Here is an 18,910-nt window from a genome sequence, read left to right as displayed (position 1 = left end):
AAAATCAAATAGTAGTTATTTGGAAATCTGTCACAAGAGGGTAGAAATTATGTAAACACCGGTAAAGAGAGTCAGTGTAAACAAAACTTCACAGTGATCTGAAGAGTGCAGCTGATACGAAATTTCTAAAAGTAAGATTTTTTAAAATTCATTTTCTCTTTCTGTAATTTCTTTCTTGCTTTAACACGATATAATACATTATCCAGAATCAATTTTTTCCGAACGTACAAAATCTGTTCAAAGTACATTGTATGTCAGTTTCCGCTGAATTACAAATGGGATGACGAATTCTGTAAGGTGGTGGTAAATTTTCTGAGAACTGAACTGAAGCTGTTTCCCTAATTTAATAGTTCCTTCAAGAAGGTATAAACATCACGACTCAACGTGATTAATAGTGTCATTGTAATAATAGTGGCGATTCATAATAATTGTAAATATCGATGAATGCTAAGAAATAATTTTTTTTTTTTAGATCTGTGCCTCAGTATTTTATGAAAGAAAACCAGCTTGACTTGGTTTGAGTGAAGACGTAGTTATCACTTTCGCTAGTTTTTAACTTTCCTTTTAGCTTCGCACTTATTTAATATCAATTATAATAATAATAATGTTCGAGCAAAAATAATTTAAAACAAATGAAAGAAATATTATTTACGTAGTTTGAGCTAATTCTCGACCACCTCGAAGCTCCTGCATTCACAGCAAATAAAATACTTTTATGGAAAAGTTAATCCGTGAAATAATTAAATAATTACAGAACACAGTCAGTGATCCTAGACAAGCTGAAATCTATAAGTCAGGATCATCAACAAAAATATTCGTTTACTTCATGTTGTTTTACATCTATTACACTGTTTTCATTTTTTTTTTGTCCGTGTCAGAAACTGGAGTTTAACCATAAAATCTTAGTAAATGAAAATGAAAACGGTACGTTATAGTCTAAGATTACCATACATTAGGTACTTGACTTTGGCGAAAGTAAAGAATACATACACCTGGTGTTTAGGTTTAGGGTTAGAGTTAGGGGTTTTGTCTCTGCCTTGTGCGCCCCATCCCCACACACGGAGGAAACGTAAACGGATCCCTCCCCTTTTTAGGAAATTTTTTACGGAATCCCACGTTTTCGGCTATTGTGATTCCGATTCTGGAAAAAAAAAAACATTTTAAATCGCGGCTCAAAAATTTATATATGTGTATATATAAATTCTATATATATACACATATGTGTATATATATATACTTATATATACAGGGTGTATTAGTTTTTTTGAGGTCATTTATATGAATTGAAAAACAGACACAGCTCATCTAAGAAGAGTTTTATTTGAAAACAAATTGGTACAAATAATCTTGAGAATATTTTCATCATATTCAATGAATCCACTATTAGCATCAATAGCTGTTTCAATACGGGGTCAGAAGCAGTGACATGCCCAAATCAGATGATCTTTATCAATTTTGGACATAATGCTGGTCATGGCAGACTTAATAATCCAGTGGATTGAGGTCTGGTGAGCTAAGAGGCACACATTTCTGCTTGGATTGTTGTTATGGGATGGTGCAGTCTTGTGTATCCAGGGCTTAACAACCTTCTCCAACACCTCTGTGTAGACAGCAGCATTAACTCTTAAGCCCTGCGTAAAAAGTGAGGAGGCATACCATCTCCCTCATTGCTGACAACTCCCAAAACCATCACAGTTGCTGGGAACTTAGTATGCATGACTGTTGGAACCTCATTCAGGTCTCTGCATAACCATTTGTTGTTCCAGCCTCTTTGTTTTTTAACTTGTTTAGCAAGTGCTTTGCACAGATCGAGCAATTCTTTCTTACCATATCTTATATAAACTGACTGCTCTGCATCACATACAACTTGAACTGAATATCCTCATGCACAACTCTTCTGATGGTGCATTTTGAAACCTTGAGACCCTTTGTAATGGCTCTGATTGACATTCTGAGGTTTTTATTGATTATTTCTTGAACATTTTGTACAAAGTTATGTGCTCCTTTTGAACTTTGACAACAAAAGATTAGGCAACTTCCTGGAAGCAAGTTATCTTCGTATCACTATACTATGTTTTTAAGGCAACAATTACAATATGCCTTTATCATTTGCTGATGAAACCTGATGTCTGACATTATTTATGTGAAAAGTAAGGTATGAAAAAATTAGTTAGAATAAAGTTAGGTCTCTTGAGAGTGGTGTCCTCAAAAAACTGTTGCACCCTGTATATAATGGTAGTTTCTCAATTTCCAAGAAAGTCAATTCTACAATTTCTTGTTGAACAATCTGCACAAATGATTTGTTTATAGTGATCAAATGTTTGTGCTGCACATAAGTTTACTCCCCCTATACAGGTGCCCAGTGTGATCACAGAGCAACATGAAATGAAGTGTTTGGTACAACAATACAGTGCACGCATGCACACACACACTGCCCTGTGCATATATCTTACCCTCAGGTCTTTCTGAATTATCGAACACTGCAGTTCTCTCCACTCCAATTCAACTAATCTTTGTATACTTGAGGCCTGCTTCAACCATACACTCAGCTCTTCCTGAAAGGTTCAGTACTGAGTGTTCTTGAATTCTCTCTTCATTTTTTCCCTTTCTTCTAGTGTCCTCATCATTGTGGTCTTTGCATGATGCTTAGTGGGTGACAGACACAAAATATGGCTCACTAGGCATAACTGACTCAATGCCATGATGTTTTGCAGTGACTGGGAGTTTCTTTACCGGAGAAATTCTTCGTTTATAAATCTACCACCTCAGGTGACCATCAGGATCACCTATAGGCATTATTGGTACAATGTATCCATTTTCTTGGCCTTGGTTTAAAAAAATTTTTTTTACATATTTTGCTGCTTTACAGAACTACTGAACTATAACATCAGATTTTCATTGCAGTGTTGATGCTTGATGCTATTCTGATTTAGCAGATGCTCTAGAATATAGTTCCTGCCTTGCTAAATCTACAGTTTATACCACTTTTTCTGCTTCCATCATATACATCATTTCATGCCTTTATACATATAAGAAATTTTCCTGTTCTTGTTTTCAGAAAACTACAGCTATGTCTGAACTGAGTCAGTTTGTTAGTATTCACCACAGTTGGCTGTCAGAGCAAGATGTTGTTGACAATGCTGAAGTACATGATGGAGCTGAAGATGACAGTTATATGTATGTATACTCTCTCCTTCATTGACTGCATAATGAAATGCTACCATTGCACCACACTTTTGTTTTCATTGTGGTTTCCAACCCTACTTTCAAAAGCACTATCATCATCATTATCAGCATCTCCACTTCAACTACATTATAATGACCAGCAGCATCACCGCTATCATTGACTCATCTTTATCACTCACTACAACAGAATTGAGATCCTAAAACCAAGGTGTCACATAATAAGCATTGGTGTGGCTGCTGGTGCCATGTAAAGAGCACTGGTGCTGCTGCCATATAAAAAGCAATGGAGACAGTGTTGTGTAAAAAGTACCTAGTACACTCTATAAAGTGGTTGGCATCAGGAAGAGCATCAAGCCATAGAAACCAAGCCAAAACAGACTATGGAACCTGATGTAGCCCCTGGTCTGGCCAGTTCTTGTCAAGCCATCCAACTCATACTAGTATGGAAAACAGATGTTAAATGTTGTTGTTGTTGTTGGTGGTGATGATGATGATGAAATTGTTGATTAGTTCAGAAAATGTACCAAATCTCCCTGGGTTGTGACATGCCATGAGCACCCCCTCTCTTCTTCATAAAAATAATAAGGTTTAGAAAACCATAAGAAACAAATCTTGATGATGATGATGATAATGCTGACACTGGTGATGACAATGCCAATGGTGATTCTGACAACAGCAGCTGTGATGATAATGACAACCTTCTCCACCATAACCATCTTCTCCTCACTGAATTCCTTCCACTTCAGATTTTGCTGTTTTTAAATCTGTTCGTTTTCAGGAAATTGATTTTAGTCAGAAGATGGAACTATGCTAATGCTTTTTGTGAACGGTTTATCACTTTTCTTGTTAATCTGTGACTCTATGCCTATGTTAAAACAAAACATATATATACACCATCATTGTTGTCATCATTATCATAGGTGTCTCCATTAGTCAGTCAGCTTGAGCAATTTTGCACCATTTAATTTGAACTTTTTAATTTAAAGGGTTAGACATACACATTATATGTGTCCTCTGTCCTCATGTTTTATGTGTGAAAGTGATATTTTATTTTTCCTTTATTACAGACAAAAGCGGGATTTGCTGGAAACCTCTGCAGATAACAGGATAATTAAAATTGACAAGCCTAACGAAGACCAATGTAGGTTCGAAATTCAGTGCAAGCTTGGTATTGGTTTGTATGAGATCTGTATTTGCTGTAATGTAACCCAGTTTGAAGTTTATGATGAAACAGAAGGTTACCTACTCACCAGAAAGGGAAGCCCTGCTTCAAATGGTCTGTTATATTCTACCATTTCATTTAAAAAACCAAGGACTTCTATCTCTATCAAGGTCAGTGTATCTATGTTCCCTTTCAGTTCTATTAGTATATATTTTAGAGTACTGTATTGGTTGAACAAAAAAAGTGTTGAATATTTCCTTGTAAAATAGTTATAAGCGAGAAAAACATATAACATAAAAAATCAAATTTTTACATGTTTTTCTATACTACCTTGATTCTCAGTGTTTTTCAGTTTAATGTAATCTCTTCTCAATGTTCAGGATTTTATCTGCTTATTCTCAAGTTTTCCTTCATCTTCTGTTGCAATTACCAACCACTGCCTACCCAACACATTTTTTTCTATAACATACATCATCATCTATTTTCATTACATAGATGCCTTGAATACTTACCGTTGATGTCTAGCTATGATTTTAATTCACTTAGTTTCAGCCTTTATATTGCATGTCCAGTTCATTTCTCTTCAGGCACTAAATCTTCTACATTCCTGCTCATACACTGTCACTCATCTCACACATCGTATAGAATCTTGTTACAACCATTGTATTGTGTTTCATAGCAAAGTACTCATGATTTACTAAGCACAGTGTGAAAGGAAGCTATAATTATCCATATATCTGCAATAAAGAGTATTACTCCAGTATTGTGAGTAAATATCTATTATTGCACATTTATTCAAACATACCACATGTAACAATGGTATGTGTTAATGATCATTCTGATTAACATTGAGATTTGTATAAGTATTTTTTTAACTTAAAAACAAATCAGAGTCTTAATCTGAGAATTGAAATCTCTAGGTTCAATGCAATGTACAGGACTCTCTTTACAGAGTGAGGTTGGCACATATTTTTACATTTTGAGTCATGTTTACAGATTTTTGTAGGATTGTTCTTTGAGTGGTAATGTCAATTACCATTCCAATCACTATTGTATCCGTTCCCATATCATTATCACACTTCAAGCACAACACTATATTCTAACTGCCACTCTCCAACTACCACACTATAACCAATACAACACTTCTTTAGCTGTCATTGTCAACCATCACCATGCTCACAGAGCCAGCATACTCCATGTTAAATTAACCCTTTGTATTTTATTTCAGTGTGTTGGAATTACTGGTCAGTTTCAGATGAAAGGGATTTTACTGAGGGTTGAGAAAATTACAAAACCCCTATCAGGTTATGGACTTCTTAATGTGTCCACATTAAGGGACATTATTTCAGAACTTGGTCCTGAGACTTCTGAAAGAGCTCGGTCTATCCTCAATAATATTGAAACTTACCAAAAGGTGAGGACAATATTTGCTCCTTCCTTCTGTTGTTGTTGTTATTGTTAATTCTTGATTTCTTAACTCTTGTTGTGGTGAAAATTGTTGAATCAGAGGAAAACTCAATGAACGTGATATGGCTTCCAAAGTTTTTGTATAGTGTTTGTGTGTGTGTGAGAGAGTGTTGACTCAGGGTCATGTAAGTTCTAAAGCTGTGCTTCTTTTCTCATCCAAAGAATCAACAAAACCAAATTGAGGACATGTCAAAGAATTTAGATAAGAATAGTTCAACCTCACCAGATTTTGATATGACTCGAGTTGTCTCAGCTTTTGGCCAAATGCTCCAGATGAAAGAGCAAACTAGTACAGAACAGAATACATCTCAGACAGCCACCTTTTCAGCTCTTCAGAACATTTGTAGTGAAGTTACTAATCAAAGGAATCAAGAGTGAGTTTTGGAATAAATTTTTGTTTGTTTGTGATTTTATTTATGTAAACAATGCTTGTGAAGATAAGCAGAAGCCCTATTTTTAATTGTACTTGCTCCAGTATACTTGATTGGTGGTTAATGATTAGTAAGTAAACTGTAAAACAATTATAAAATAATTCCAACAGAATGAAAACTGGGAAAATTGATGTAAAATATTTGGAAAATGAGTTGTCAGATTAACATCATTTAGAATTACTGTATTCACAAGAAGCTGAGTTCTTCAAATTAGGTTTGGTTCCTATTTGAGTTATTTCACTTAGTGTTTGCTCGTCCCCAAATTTTTCAACAATGATCAATAAAACTGATGTCCCAGTTTGACTTGCACTTGATGTGCTGTGTCAAGACAAGGCTTTTTCTAATGATCTAATAGCCTGTCAATGATTATGTGACATTCACATACAGTTTAGGGCTGCAAGTAATCAGAAACAGTGGAAGCCAGATTCTAAATATATTATTTTATTTAGTGTTGTCTCTTTACATATTACTTTCTAAACATAAAGTAAACTGCTTTCATCGCTCTAGAATCAATACAACAAATGCAAGTGGTATACAGATAATTCACTCAACTATATCCTTCATTATCCCCTTACTGAAGAGGTTACATACTAGTGACTGCTGTATGGTAGAAGCCATATTTTAGTAGTCTATAGTAGAAGCTGTATTCTCCAGTTGTAACTAACTATGCTATGTAATTACTACAATATACTACAACTATGTCACACTATATTAGTGTTATACCCTAATTAAGATATACTATAATATATCGGTGTCTTGTTCAATCTCACATGTCAGTCTCTCTATGTAGATCAATGAAGAAAGATCCTGTTGATGTATCCAAAATGGTGGAAGATCGTGTGTCTCAAGCTGAAACCAGAATCCTTGAGACTGTTGATGACCAACTGAAGCGGCTGGAAGATCGGTTGGGCAGTAAACTGGATGCTTTATTAAATACTATTACAGCCAGTAAAACCAACCCATAGCCTACATTTGGTAAGTTTTCTACTTTCAATCAACTTTAACTCAGTTAATTTCCTGGTTAATGTCAAGCAATTTAAGCTATGCTCTGGGCTATGATCTTTATTTCACTTAAAAAATATAAGTTGACAGTTAGGCAATAAAGCTGAATTATGTAGAAAGCAACATCTAGGAACTGACAAGGTTATATCCAGAAGTAATATCATACTAAATACTTGGACTATATTGAAGATTAACATTTGAGTAAAGAAAGACTTTAGCTTGACTTAGGTTAAATTCAGATTTAACATCTGGTCCATTTTCAACAAAATTTTTCTTCTAAAGTTACAAGTAGATTAAGGTCTGGTGTTGAAATCTTAACGAAAGCTACACATGGTTTAGACAAATAGTCTAAAAGCCCAATATAATAAGTGCACATAATTATTTACCATCCGAGCTCCAAGAACATAGATGAGGGAGTGAGCTGGAAAAGGACTAGGGAATACTACTAGTTATTAATGGGAGGGTGCAATTAGAAGTGGGGGGTCAGAGTGTTAAAGAAGTTTACTCCATTAACATAGTTTTGATCTTTGATAATTATGTTAGTGTTTTCTTTAAATAGAGCTTCTGGATAATTTCTTTCTTTGACACCCTGACCCCTCCTCCTAACTGCACCCTCCCATTAATAACTAGGCCTTTAATATCTCACTCTCTCATCTATGTTCTTGGAGCTCAGATGGTAAATAATTATGTGCACTTAACATATTGGGCTTTTAGACTATTTGTCTAAACCATGTTTTCTTATCTCTTCCTTCTCTTTGTTTATATTGCATGCTCTTGCTTTTTACTTTGATGAAGATTGGTTGCCTTAATTCGAATACCCTATGAAGATGAAGAATTTTATTCTCACATTTTTGTATAGACTGCATTCTGGGAATCTGATCAGAAACAGCTGTTAGCTGTTATGTCTTGCTTTGTATCAATATACAAGCTTCAAATGTGGTCCAATCAATCTACTGGTTAATCTGTTTTTCTCCATTTTCTAATTATTTGAATTGGCTCCTAATAAACTTTTGTTTATCCGATTGTCACCTGTGCTCGACATATATGGTGTCCTTGCACACCATTGCCCAGGGATAACACAGGTAACGGATACTGATAGTATATACGGATATTTATCCCTTAGTCGGTTACTACAACCGCTAACTCTATTTATATATATATATATATATATATATATATATATATATATATATATATATATATCATCATCATCATCATCATCATCATTTAGCATCCGTTTTCCATGCTAGCATGGGTTGGACGGTTCAACTGGGGTCTGTGAAGCCGGAAGGCTGCATCAGGCCCAGTCAGATCTGGCAGTGTTTCTACGGTTGGATGCCCTTCCTAACGCCAACCACTCCGTGAGTGTAGTGGGTGCTTTTTACGTGCCACCCGCACAGGTGCCAGACGGCGCTGGCAAACGGCCACGAACGGATGGTGCTTTTACGTGCCACCGGCACGGGGGCCAGGCGAGGCTGGCAGCGGACACGAACGGATGGTGCTTTTACGTCCCACAGCTGCAATTTCCACTGATGTTGATCGACCTCAATTTTGGTTCTGCTTTCTGATATATATATATATATATATATATATATATATATTATATATATCTATTTATATATATATATATATATATATATATATATCATCATCATCATCATCATCATCATTTAGCATCCGTTTTCCATGCTAGCATGGGTTGGACGGTTCAACTGGGGTCTGTGAAGCCGGAAGGCTGCATCAGGCCCAGTCAGATCTGGCAGTGTTTCTACGGTTGGATGCCCTTCCTAACGCCAACCACTCCGTGAGTGTAGTGGGTGCTTTTTACGTGCCACCCGCACAGGTGCCAGACGGCGCTGGCAAACGGCCACGAACGGATGGTGCTTTTACGTGCCACCGGCACGGGGGCCAGGCGAGGCTGGCAGCGGACACGAACGGATGGTGCTTTTACGTCCCACAGCTGCAATTTCCACTGATGTTGATCGACCTCAATTTTGGTTCTGCTTTCTGATATATATATATATATATATATATTATATATATACATATACACACACATGTGCACACACACACACACACACACACACACACACACACACACACACACACACATAATAATTATAATAATAATGGTTTTTTGCAACACGTTGTTTAAACCACATACCGAAAATTTTAGAAATAGCAGCCGAAAGACTACTATTTCTTTTTACTACAAAAATAAGTCTTGTAGTAAAAGGAAATAGTAGTCTTTTGACTGCTATTTCTAAAATTTTCGGTATGTGGTTTAAGCAACTTGTTGCAAAAAACATTTATTATTATAATTATATAAATTTTTACCGAATATGGTCCTTTTCCATACCGAAATACTACTAGGTGAAGTTTGTTGATTTTATTAAATTAATTATATTTCACCCTATATCTATAAATATATATATATATATATATATATATATATATATATATATATTATCGTCAGCATCGTTTAACATCCATCTTCCATGCATGCATAGGTAGGCCAGTTTACAGTAGCTAGCCAGGTAGAACTATCCTATGCTACTCTGTCTGTTTTGGCAGAGTTTTTACTGCTGGGTGCCCTTCCTAACACCAACCTTTCTGTAGAGTGGACTCAGTGCTTTTTACATGGCACAAGCACAGGCGAGGTTAATTTTGGCCTGATTTTTACAGCTAGATGCCCTCCCAAATGCTAACCACTTTACAGTGTTGACTGGATGCTTTTTACGTGGCACCAGCACTGGCAAGTAACTCAAGTCAAAGAATTATGAGAAGGGCAGGAGCATTTGAGGAGAGAAGCTCATGTCAGAGGGTGACAAAGAGACAGAGACAGGTGTCTTACTATAACGGAGGGAGCATTGGAGAAGGTGATTCAGTATCAGATGATGGAAGGTTAGAGTGTGACAGAGAAATAGGGAGGCAGAAATAGGTGTCTTTCTATAGAGGAGGTACATATATATATATATATATAGAGAGAGAGAGAGAGGGGGGGAGAGTGAGAAAGAGATACACACATACATATATTTATACATATACATAAATGTATATATGGTAAATGGAAGATGGAATATACGAGAATTTTTTTTAATCACAACAATTGTTTTGATACATCTAGTATTGATTCCTTACAGGTGGGACACTTAACTGGTTCAAGAGCATCCAGCAATACAGATGTGTCCCACTGGGTGATAAATAGATACAACTCATTAGAATAACAGTTCCGCAATGTATCTTCTCATTTCGTAGAAAGAAAAGCAGATGCTACTACTTTAATTACTATTACTTATACTTTCAGACCACTGCAGAAATCTCCAGAAGTATCAAGCTTTGTTTTAAAGCCGCACTGCTATCACCATCACCATTGCTATTACTAAAACTACACTTACTACTACTACTACTACGACGACCACTATCAAAGAATCTACAGGTGATGCTATGCTCCTTGTTATGAAGGAAACCACAATACCACAACTGCCACGATCATCACCATTTCTGCGAGATCCATCATTACAAGCCATACGTTTCGGATGTACTTCAGTAATACTTGGTGTTTCTATTTGGCCCTTTCTCAAATGAAGGATCTTTAAATTTAAAAAAAATTTTGCTCTTTCATCAGCTTTGAGTGAAAAAGAGAAAAACAGTGACCAAGCGATGAAAAATGAAACTCCAAAAAGATATTCACAATATGAAAGAATATGGAGAAAGAAGGATATGATAGAAAATATATTTTATAAATGATATACAAGCCAAATAAATGGATATATAAAAGTTATGACTATCAAAAAAAGACATGAAAAAATAAAGGAAAGTATAAAAAAAGGATTTGGAGAAAGGCCACAAACATTTTTTTTAAATGGATAAATAAAAAAAGCTAAAAAAACCCAGGATATATTAAAGAACATGTAAGAGAAAACAGCGACTATGAAATGAACTGAATTGAATTAAAATGTGCTATTCACCAAACTTCTTTTCCACATATATACATCCTCACAAATATACATTTACCTATGCTTTCATATATTTATACACATACATATTGCCTAAAACCAACAGTATTTAATGCGTGTTCACATCAAGACACACAAACACTAATTTGCATTCTCTCTCTCTCTCCCTCTCTCTTATGTATTTATATCTGTGTGTATATGTGTGTGTTTGTATATATGTATGCATATATATATGTATGTATGCATATATATATATGTGTATATATATATATTATATATGTGTGTGTATATATTACTAAGAAGTAAAAGGGGCTGATAAATCCAGGTAGCTATCTATAATGCACTTAGTGTTAAACGAATTTGGTTAACTATATCCAACAATCAGATACCAATAGATACAAATAGAATAAATATCCAAGGTAATTCTTCATGTATGATAAGTAAATCCAGATATTGCTTAGAAGAATTTCAAGAAATTGGGAGTATAAGACAAGAAAGAATAGAAAATCACATCTTTAATTGATGATTACACCATACATTACTGATGTTTATTTTTTACTCTTTCATTATCTACTAACTTCATCGAAAATTAAATATTAAACTGGCTTTTCTTAGAATATTATATTTCTTCTTAACCTTTTTTTTTATGCATTCATTTATTGCAGATATTTTCTTAGTTCACTTTCAATTTAGCCCATTTTGGATTGCCTTGATAATGTTGTGTTAGTATATATTTTCTGATATATTAATTTGTCCTTATATTTTATACCTTTTGTTCTGTTTCTAAATATGCTGGCACAGTAGAAATGATAATCATTAATGTCTGGGGTAATCATACATTTTCTCCATTCTTGTTGTGTGTGTGTAAATGTATAAATATGTATGTACATAAAGGTGTATGCATGTTTGTATGTATATATATGTGTGTGTGTTTATATGTAGGTATGTGTATGTATGTGTAGATGTATGTGTGTATATATATATATATATATAAATATATATATATATAAATATATATATATATTAGAAATATTAAAATGGACACAGTTTGTGTGTCAAATAGCTAGCTTAAGGCGATGGCCTCAGTCTTATATCTATAAGACTGCCATATTAATATGGCGATAACAATTAATATATATATATATGTGTATATATATATATATATGTATATGTATGTATGTATATGTATAATGTATATATGTATGTATGTATATGTATAATGTATATATGTATACATATATATGTATGTATATATTTATATTTTTGTGTCTGTATTGTAATTTACCATTCAAATAATGTACATAAAAAACACAATCAAGCATGCGCTTACAATAATTTACAGATGTATACATATAAGCACATAAATAGACATTATTTTGTTTAAAGTTACCTCACCGTTAATTAAACCTATACACTGACTGATATTATTTATTTCATTTTTTTATCATTTTGTTACAAAAATCAAAATGTTTTCTCACTTTACTATGACCTGCTCACTGATCTCATCAACATCTCTTGTGTTTTCCATTGGTCATTTATTAAATCATTTTCATTTAACATCCACTTTTCCATGCTTGCATGGGTTAGATAGAATGTGTTAAGACAGATTTTGTACAGCCAGATGCCAGTCCTGTCACCAATCCTCACCTGTTTCCAAGCAAGGTATTATTTATTGATTGATTCATTTATTTTCTGTTTTTACTGCCAAAATTTTCATGATAGACTAGAATTGAAAGATAGTCATCAGAGCTAGAATGTACATGAAAATTGAAAGTAAAACAAATTTTAATAAACTCTTGGCTAAAAAATAAAATGACACAAGTATGGCTATGTAGTTCACTTTCCAACCAACTACATGGTTATGGTTTCAGTCCCAGTGTGTGGCACTTCATGTAAGTATCTTCTAGCATTGCTCTGGGCCAACAAAAGCCTTGTGAGTGGATTTGGTATAGGGAAACTGAAAGAAATCTGTTACTTGTGTGTTTGTATGTATGTGTGTGTGTGTGTCTCCTTGTCTTGACATCACAATAGTTTTCAGCGAATACAAGCAGTGTCATTTCTTTTCCAATCTTCTGTAGAAAAACGTCCAGTCAAGGTGAAATAACTTACAATAATGCACTCAGTGTTAAACGAATTTGGTTAGCCATATCCAACAATCAGATACCAATAAATACAAATAGAATAAATATCCAAGGTAATTCTTCATGTATGACTAGTAAATCCAAATAACGCTGAGAAGAATTTCAAGAAATTGGGAGTATAAGACAACAAAGAATGGAAAATTGTTGTGTGTGTGTGTAAATGTATACAAGTAGTGTCATTTCTTTTCCAATCTTCTGTGGAAAAACGTTAAGGGGAAATCACTTACTTAGAAACAGATAATTGATGACAGAAAGGGCATTCAACCATAGAAAGTCTGCTTCAATGAATTCTGTCTACCTCATACAAACATGGAAAAATGGACATTTAAAACAATGAGGAAATGAAATAGAAGAAAAAGACAAAGTGAAGCATGACATTGATGGTAAAGTTTGGAGGAAGGAAGAGAAGGTGGTTAATAAAATTAATAGTTAAGAAAATAATTTTTGTATTTATAAAACATTTACAAACTTTTCTTTTCTACAAATTTCATACTCGACGACCTAATAGTTGATAAAGAGATAAATGAATTACAATCTCTTACAACACTATGACCCCAATAGGCTTCATGCGATTCTTGGAAGTGTAGTCTATTCTTAACTACAATAGCGACAATGTGAATTTCTTCCATCTTCTTGCTCTGTTAAAATATTTGAGAAAAATAATATTGATGTTTCCTACTGGTTAAAATTCTATTTATTTATTTGTGCAGCTGAAAATGACACTGCATTTAAATTGATGGAATGATTGCATTGTTCAATTAAACGGAGCTGCTTGAAACAGTTGTACTGCATCACTACTTGATATCTTGTTGCTTATTTTGATTTTATATATATATGTATGTATGTATGACATCATCATCATCGTTTAGCATCCGTTTTTCATGCTGGCATGGGCTGGACGGTTTGACTGAGGTCTGGAGAGCCAGCAGTTGCACCAGGCACCAGTCTGATTTGGCAATGTTTCTACAGCTTGATGCCCTTCCTAACACCAACCAATCCGAGAGTGTACTGGGTGCTTTTTATGTGCTACCGGCATAGAAGCCAGTCAGGTGGGCCTGGCATCAATCATGTTTGAATAGTACTTTTTACATGCCACCGGCACGGGAGCCGGTCAGGCAGTCCTGGCATCAACCATGTTCGCATAGTGCATTTTACGTGCCACCGGCATAAGAGCAAGTCAAGGGACCCTGGCATTGGCCACGTTTGGTTGGTGCTTTTTATGTGCCACCAGCACAGGAACCAGTCAGGGGACACTGGCATCAATCACATTTGGATGATGCATTTTATGTGCCACCAGAATAGGAGCCAGTCAGGGAGCACTGGCTACAGCTACAATTTCAGTTTTACTTGACTCAACAGGTCTTCTCAAGCATATATCATATTGCCCAATGCATCAAGGGTACTCTCAAATGGGCCAGACATGCAACACTGGTATCGGCCATGGCTGCGATCTCACTTTACTTTCCTGGTCTTCTCAATCACAGCATATCTCCAAACGTCTCGGTCTTCTGTCATTACCTCTGTGAGATCCAATGCTCGAAGGTGATGCTACACCACCTCATCCCATGTCTTCCTGGGTCTACCTCTTCTACAGTTTGGGTGCGGCAATTCCTCACACAGTTGTCCTCATCCATCTGTAACATATGACCATACCAGTGCAGTTGTGTCTCTTGCACACCATATTTGATGCCTCTTATGTCCAACTTTTCTCTCAGGGCACTTACACTCTGTTGTGCATGCACACTAACCTTATACATCCAGCGGATCATACCAGCTTCATTTCTTTCAAGCCTATGCATGGGTATCTTTTACTTATGCTTGAGATCATGGCGTTCCCACATCCCTGAGCCTGCAACTCATATTGGCACTAGACGTATAAATTTATATATATTGTTATTCGGAAGTCCTGCAATGATGGTAAGGCGGTGAAGCATGCAGACCTGACGGGTTGGAAGCATGTAGTCAGCAACCTGCTCATAGAAACACACCCTAGCATCTTAAAAACAAAAAAAAGCACATATTGGTTAATGTAGTTTGAGACATTATGTTTGAAAAAATAAGGCAGTCATGTCAAGAATTTGTATTCAATTGGAGCTGACCTGGATTAAACCTGGCATTTTGGGTGCCACTCTGTTGCAAGCATTCAGGCCAGGTCTCTGCTTTGACCATACCTCCCTCCCACCAGTTTAAGAGGTCCTGTGAAGAAACATAACCACATCTCTCCTGACTATAAAAAAAACCCAGCAAACATTTTTATTTTCTCAAAATCAGTGACCAAAAACCACACAAGGACAATAGAGACACAAAACACAATATGTACACCTTTCATATTCAACATGATCTTAACTGTTTCTTTCTTTCAGACACCAAAGTAAGAATGGAGGGCTCCAAGAAGGCCTCTATGCAGTCACTTGGTCTGCAAGAAATAGTAGCCAAATATCCTTCAAAGAACACTGTCTTTAAAAAAAAATGACACTGGATAGGATAATCCTAGATATGCACATATGGATGAGATGGTCATGAGTGGAATGCTTTTGATCAGTCCGGCAAACAACAACAGCACACCCAAAATTCCACAATCTGGAAATTGGTTAAAATTTTAACAATTCTAAAATGTAACCATCACACAAACACATCATTTTCCTATGAACACCCTCAAAATTCCTACAAAGACTAAATTTTGGTATTATAAACTTCACTTCCATCATAATCATCATCATCATCGTTTAACGTCCACTTTCCATGCTAGCATGGGTTGGACGAGTTGACTGAGGACTTGTGTACCAGATGGCTGCACCAGGCTCCAGTCTGATGTGGAAGAGTTTCTACAGCTGGATGCCCTTCCTAACGCCAACCACTCCGAGAATGTAGTGGGTGCTTTTACGTGCCACCGGCATGTGGGCCAGTCAGGCAGTACTGGCAACGGACACGCTCAAATGCCTTTTTTTTATGTGCCACCTGCACAGGAGCCAGTCCAGCGGCACTGGCAATGACCTCGCTCAAATGTTTTTTCACGTGCCAGTAAAGCAATGCTAGTAATGATCATGCTCGCATGGTGCTTTTTACGTGCTACCACCACAAGCCAGTTAGCTGCTCTGGCAACGATCACACTTGGATGGTGCTCTTAGTGCTCCACTAGCATGAATGCCCGTCATCGAATTTGATTTTGATTTCACTTGTCTCAACAGGTCCTCACAAGCAAAGTTTAAAGTCCAATGAAGGAAAGGTATGCATAAGTGGGCTGGTTACACCCCTGGCACAGGCCACGTGGTTATGGTCTCACTTGATTTGCTGGGTCTTCTCAAGCACAGCATATTTCCAAAGGTCTCAGTCACTAGTCATTGCCTCGGTGAGGCCTAATGTTCGAAGGTCGTGCTTCACCACTTCATCCCAGGTCTTCCTCTTCCACAAGTTCCCTCAACTGCTAGTGTGTGACACTTTTTCACACAGCTATCCTCATCCATTCTCACCTCATGACCATACCAGCACAGTTGTCTCTCTTGCACACCACATCTGATGCTTCTTAGGTCCAACTTTTCTCTCAAGGTACTTACACTCTGTCGAGTATGCACACTCACAGTCCACATCCATCAAAACATACTGGCTTCATTCCTTGTGAGCTTACGTATGTCCTCAGCAGTCACAGCCCATGTTTCACTGCCATGTAACATGGCTGTTCGTACACATGTGTACCTTTTACTCTGAGCGAGAGGCCCTTTGTCACCAGCAGAGGTAAGAGCTCTCTGATCTTTGCCCAGGCTATTCTTATTCTAGTAGCTACCCTTTCAGCGCACCCTCCCCTGCTACTGACTTGGTCACCTAGGTAACAGAAGCTATCGACTACTTCTATTTTTCTCCCTGGAATGTGGCAGAAGTTGTTCTCTGCACATTTTCAGTGATTATTGCTCCTGAGCATCTGTCACATACAAAAACTATCTTCCCAGTTAGCCTTCTTTTGATGTCGCTGCACCTCTTATGTGTCCATAACTTACACTGGGTACATCTTATAGAGTTTTTACCTACACCTTTTCTATAGATCGAGCAGGGCCAACTACCTGAAGGGATTTGTGGTTTGCCTGCCTTCCCACTTATTAGGACTTTGGTTTTAGCTAAGTTGACTCTAAGGCTCTTCGATTCTAATCTTTGTTTCCACATCTGAAACTTCTCCACTAGTTCTGATAGTGACTCAGCAATTAGAGCAAGGTCGTCAGCATAGAGGAGCTCCCAGGAGCATCCTGTCTTGAATTCCTCCGTTATTGCCCGGGGGACTATGATAAATAGTAAGGGGCTGAGGACTGAACCTTGGTGGACCCCTACCTCTACCCAGAATTCTTCACTGTACTTGTTGCCAACCCTCACTTTACTGACAGCGTCCCTGTACATGGCTTACACAGCTCTCACTAACCATTCATCTATCCCTAGTTTCCTCATTGACCACCAGATAAAGGATCTCCTGAAGCTGTCTTACCAGAAATATGGCATTAGTGGTGCTTTTCGCTGGTACAAACCCAAATCATCAACATTTAATGTCCATTTTCCATGCTGGCATGGGTTGGACGGCTTGACAGGAACTGGTAAAGTCAAGGGTCGTACCCAGTTCCATAGTCTGTTTTGGCTTGGCTTTTATGACTGAATGCCCCTATGTGGCACCATTACCAGTGCTTTTTGCATGGCACCAGCACCCACATCAATGCTATTTACATGGCACCTTGGTTTTTGGATATCAATTCTGTTGTGGTGGGCAGGTCTTCTTGAGTACAGCATAGATCCATTCAAACCATCACACTGCTAACAAACTTCACATTAAAGAAGAAAAAATAAATGTATAGCTGCTTCAACAATGAATCACATGTTCCATTTTAACTACATTAGCAAAGTGTTTAACTCCATTATTCATTACTCTATCTTTAAAAAAATAATATTAAACACCTCCTTAAGAAATTCAGGAGTTCTATGAAATAGTTCAATTCTCTAGAAGCAACAGTAAAATCTCCTTCAAACAGGCTGTCCTCTTGTATAGGTCGTGTGAAACTAGTGTATATTACAAATCATCCCCAGTCAGCCATTGTGGAAAACATCATGTCTGCAATAACATTCTTCGTCACTATCCTTTTCCCAGAGTTATACACGGGTAATACTTTTTTTAAATAACGTCAATACCTGTGAATGACTGAGGACCTTGATAAAGTTCGCTGACAGTGAGGAAGGTAGAATTTACTGATTAAAGAAGATGGAGAGATCGGGACTGTTTTGCTGCTAGCTGTTATTTTCTTGTGTGCATGTGTCAAAAGTGACTACAATTTCTTTATTTTCCTCACTCTCAGACAAAGCGCAAGAGTTCGGAACGTTAGAGTATGTTACGCCATCGTGAGATTCTTCTGGATAACACACCCTAAATTATTGATCCCTCGCTGGCAAGAGAAATGGAATCAAATACCGTAAATTGTTTCATCCGACGCCCTACACATTTCCCCTCATATCAATAAAGGAAATTCCAATAAGAAAATAAAAATAGAATAAGCAGACGTATCCGCGCTAAGACCCTGTCTGACAATGGTCACA

General features: G+C 36.6%; 1 protein-coding gene across 2 annotated transcripts; it reads left to right on the top strand.

Annotated features, from left to right (window-relative positions):
- On the top strand, positions 1-11,601 carry LOC115219282. 2 transcript variants are annotated; one of them, XM_029789444.2, is made up of 7 exons: positions 1-131; positions 3,059-3,177; positions 4,254-4,518; positions 5,577-5,762; positions 5,978-6,189; positions 7,037-7,221; positions 10,556-11,601. In XM_029789444.2, exons 2-6 carry the CDS (start codon positions 3,071-3,073, stop codon positions 7,209-7,211), a joined length of 945 nt encoding a protein of 314 aa, XP_029645304.1. In that variant the 5' UTR covers positions 1-131; positions 3,059-3,070; the 3' UTR covers positions 7,212-7,221; positions 10,556-11,601. The 2 variants fall into 2 exon arrangements, with proteins under 2 accessions (XP_029645304.1, XP_036364847.1); XM_036508954.1 differs by lacking the exon at positions 1-131 and adding an exon at positions 274-363.
- The last annotated feature ends 7,309 nt before the right edge of the window (positions 11,602-18,910 follow it).

This window comes from Octopus sinensis, linkage group LG14, assembly GCF_006345805.1.
Source record: "Octopus sinensis linkage group LG14, ASM634580v1, whole genome shotgun sequence".
Classification (NCBI taxonomy): domain Eukaryota; kingdom Metazoa; phylum Mollusca; class Cephalopoda; order Octopoda; family Octopodidae; genus Octopus; species Octopus sinensis.
Note: the sequence above shows the minus strand (reverse complement) of the source record. Positions and strands in the feature narration are given on the sequence as shown.

What these genes read in the sequence shown, in the direction of transcription:
- LOC115219282 (XM_029789444.2), top strand. Translation starts at nt 3,071, where the DNA reads ATGTCTGAACTGAGTCAGTTTGTTAGTATTCACCACAGTTGGCTGTCA. An exon ending in GCTGAAGATGACAGTTATAT is followed by an intron (nt 3,178 to 4,253) that starts GTATGTATACTC and finishes CCTTTATTACAG; the next exon opens with ACAAAAGCGGGATTTGCTGG. An exon ending in ACTAATCAAAGGAATCAAGA is followed by an intron (nt 6,190 to 7,036) that starts GTGAGTTTTGGA and finishes CTCTCTATGTAG; the next exon opens with ATCAATGAAGAAAGATCCTG.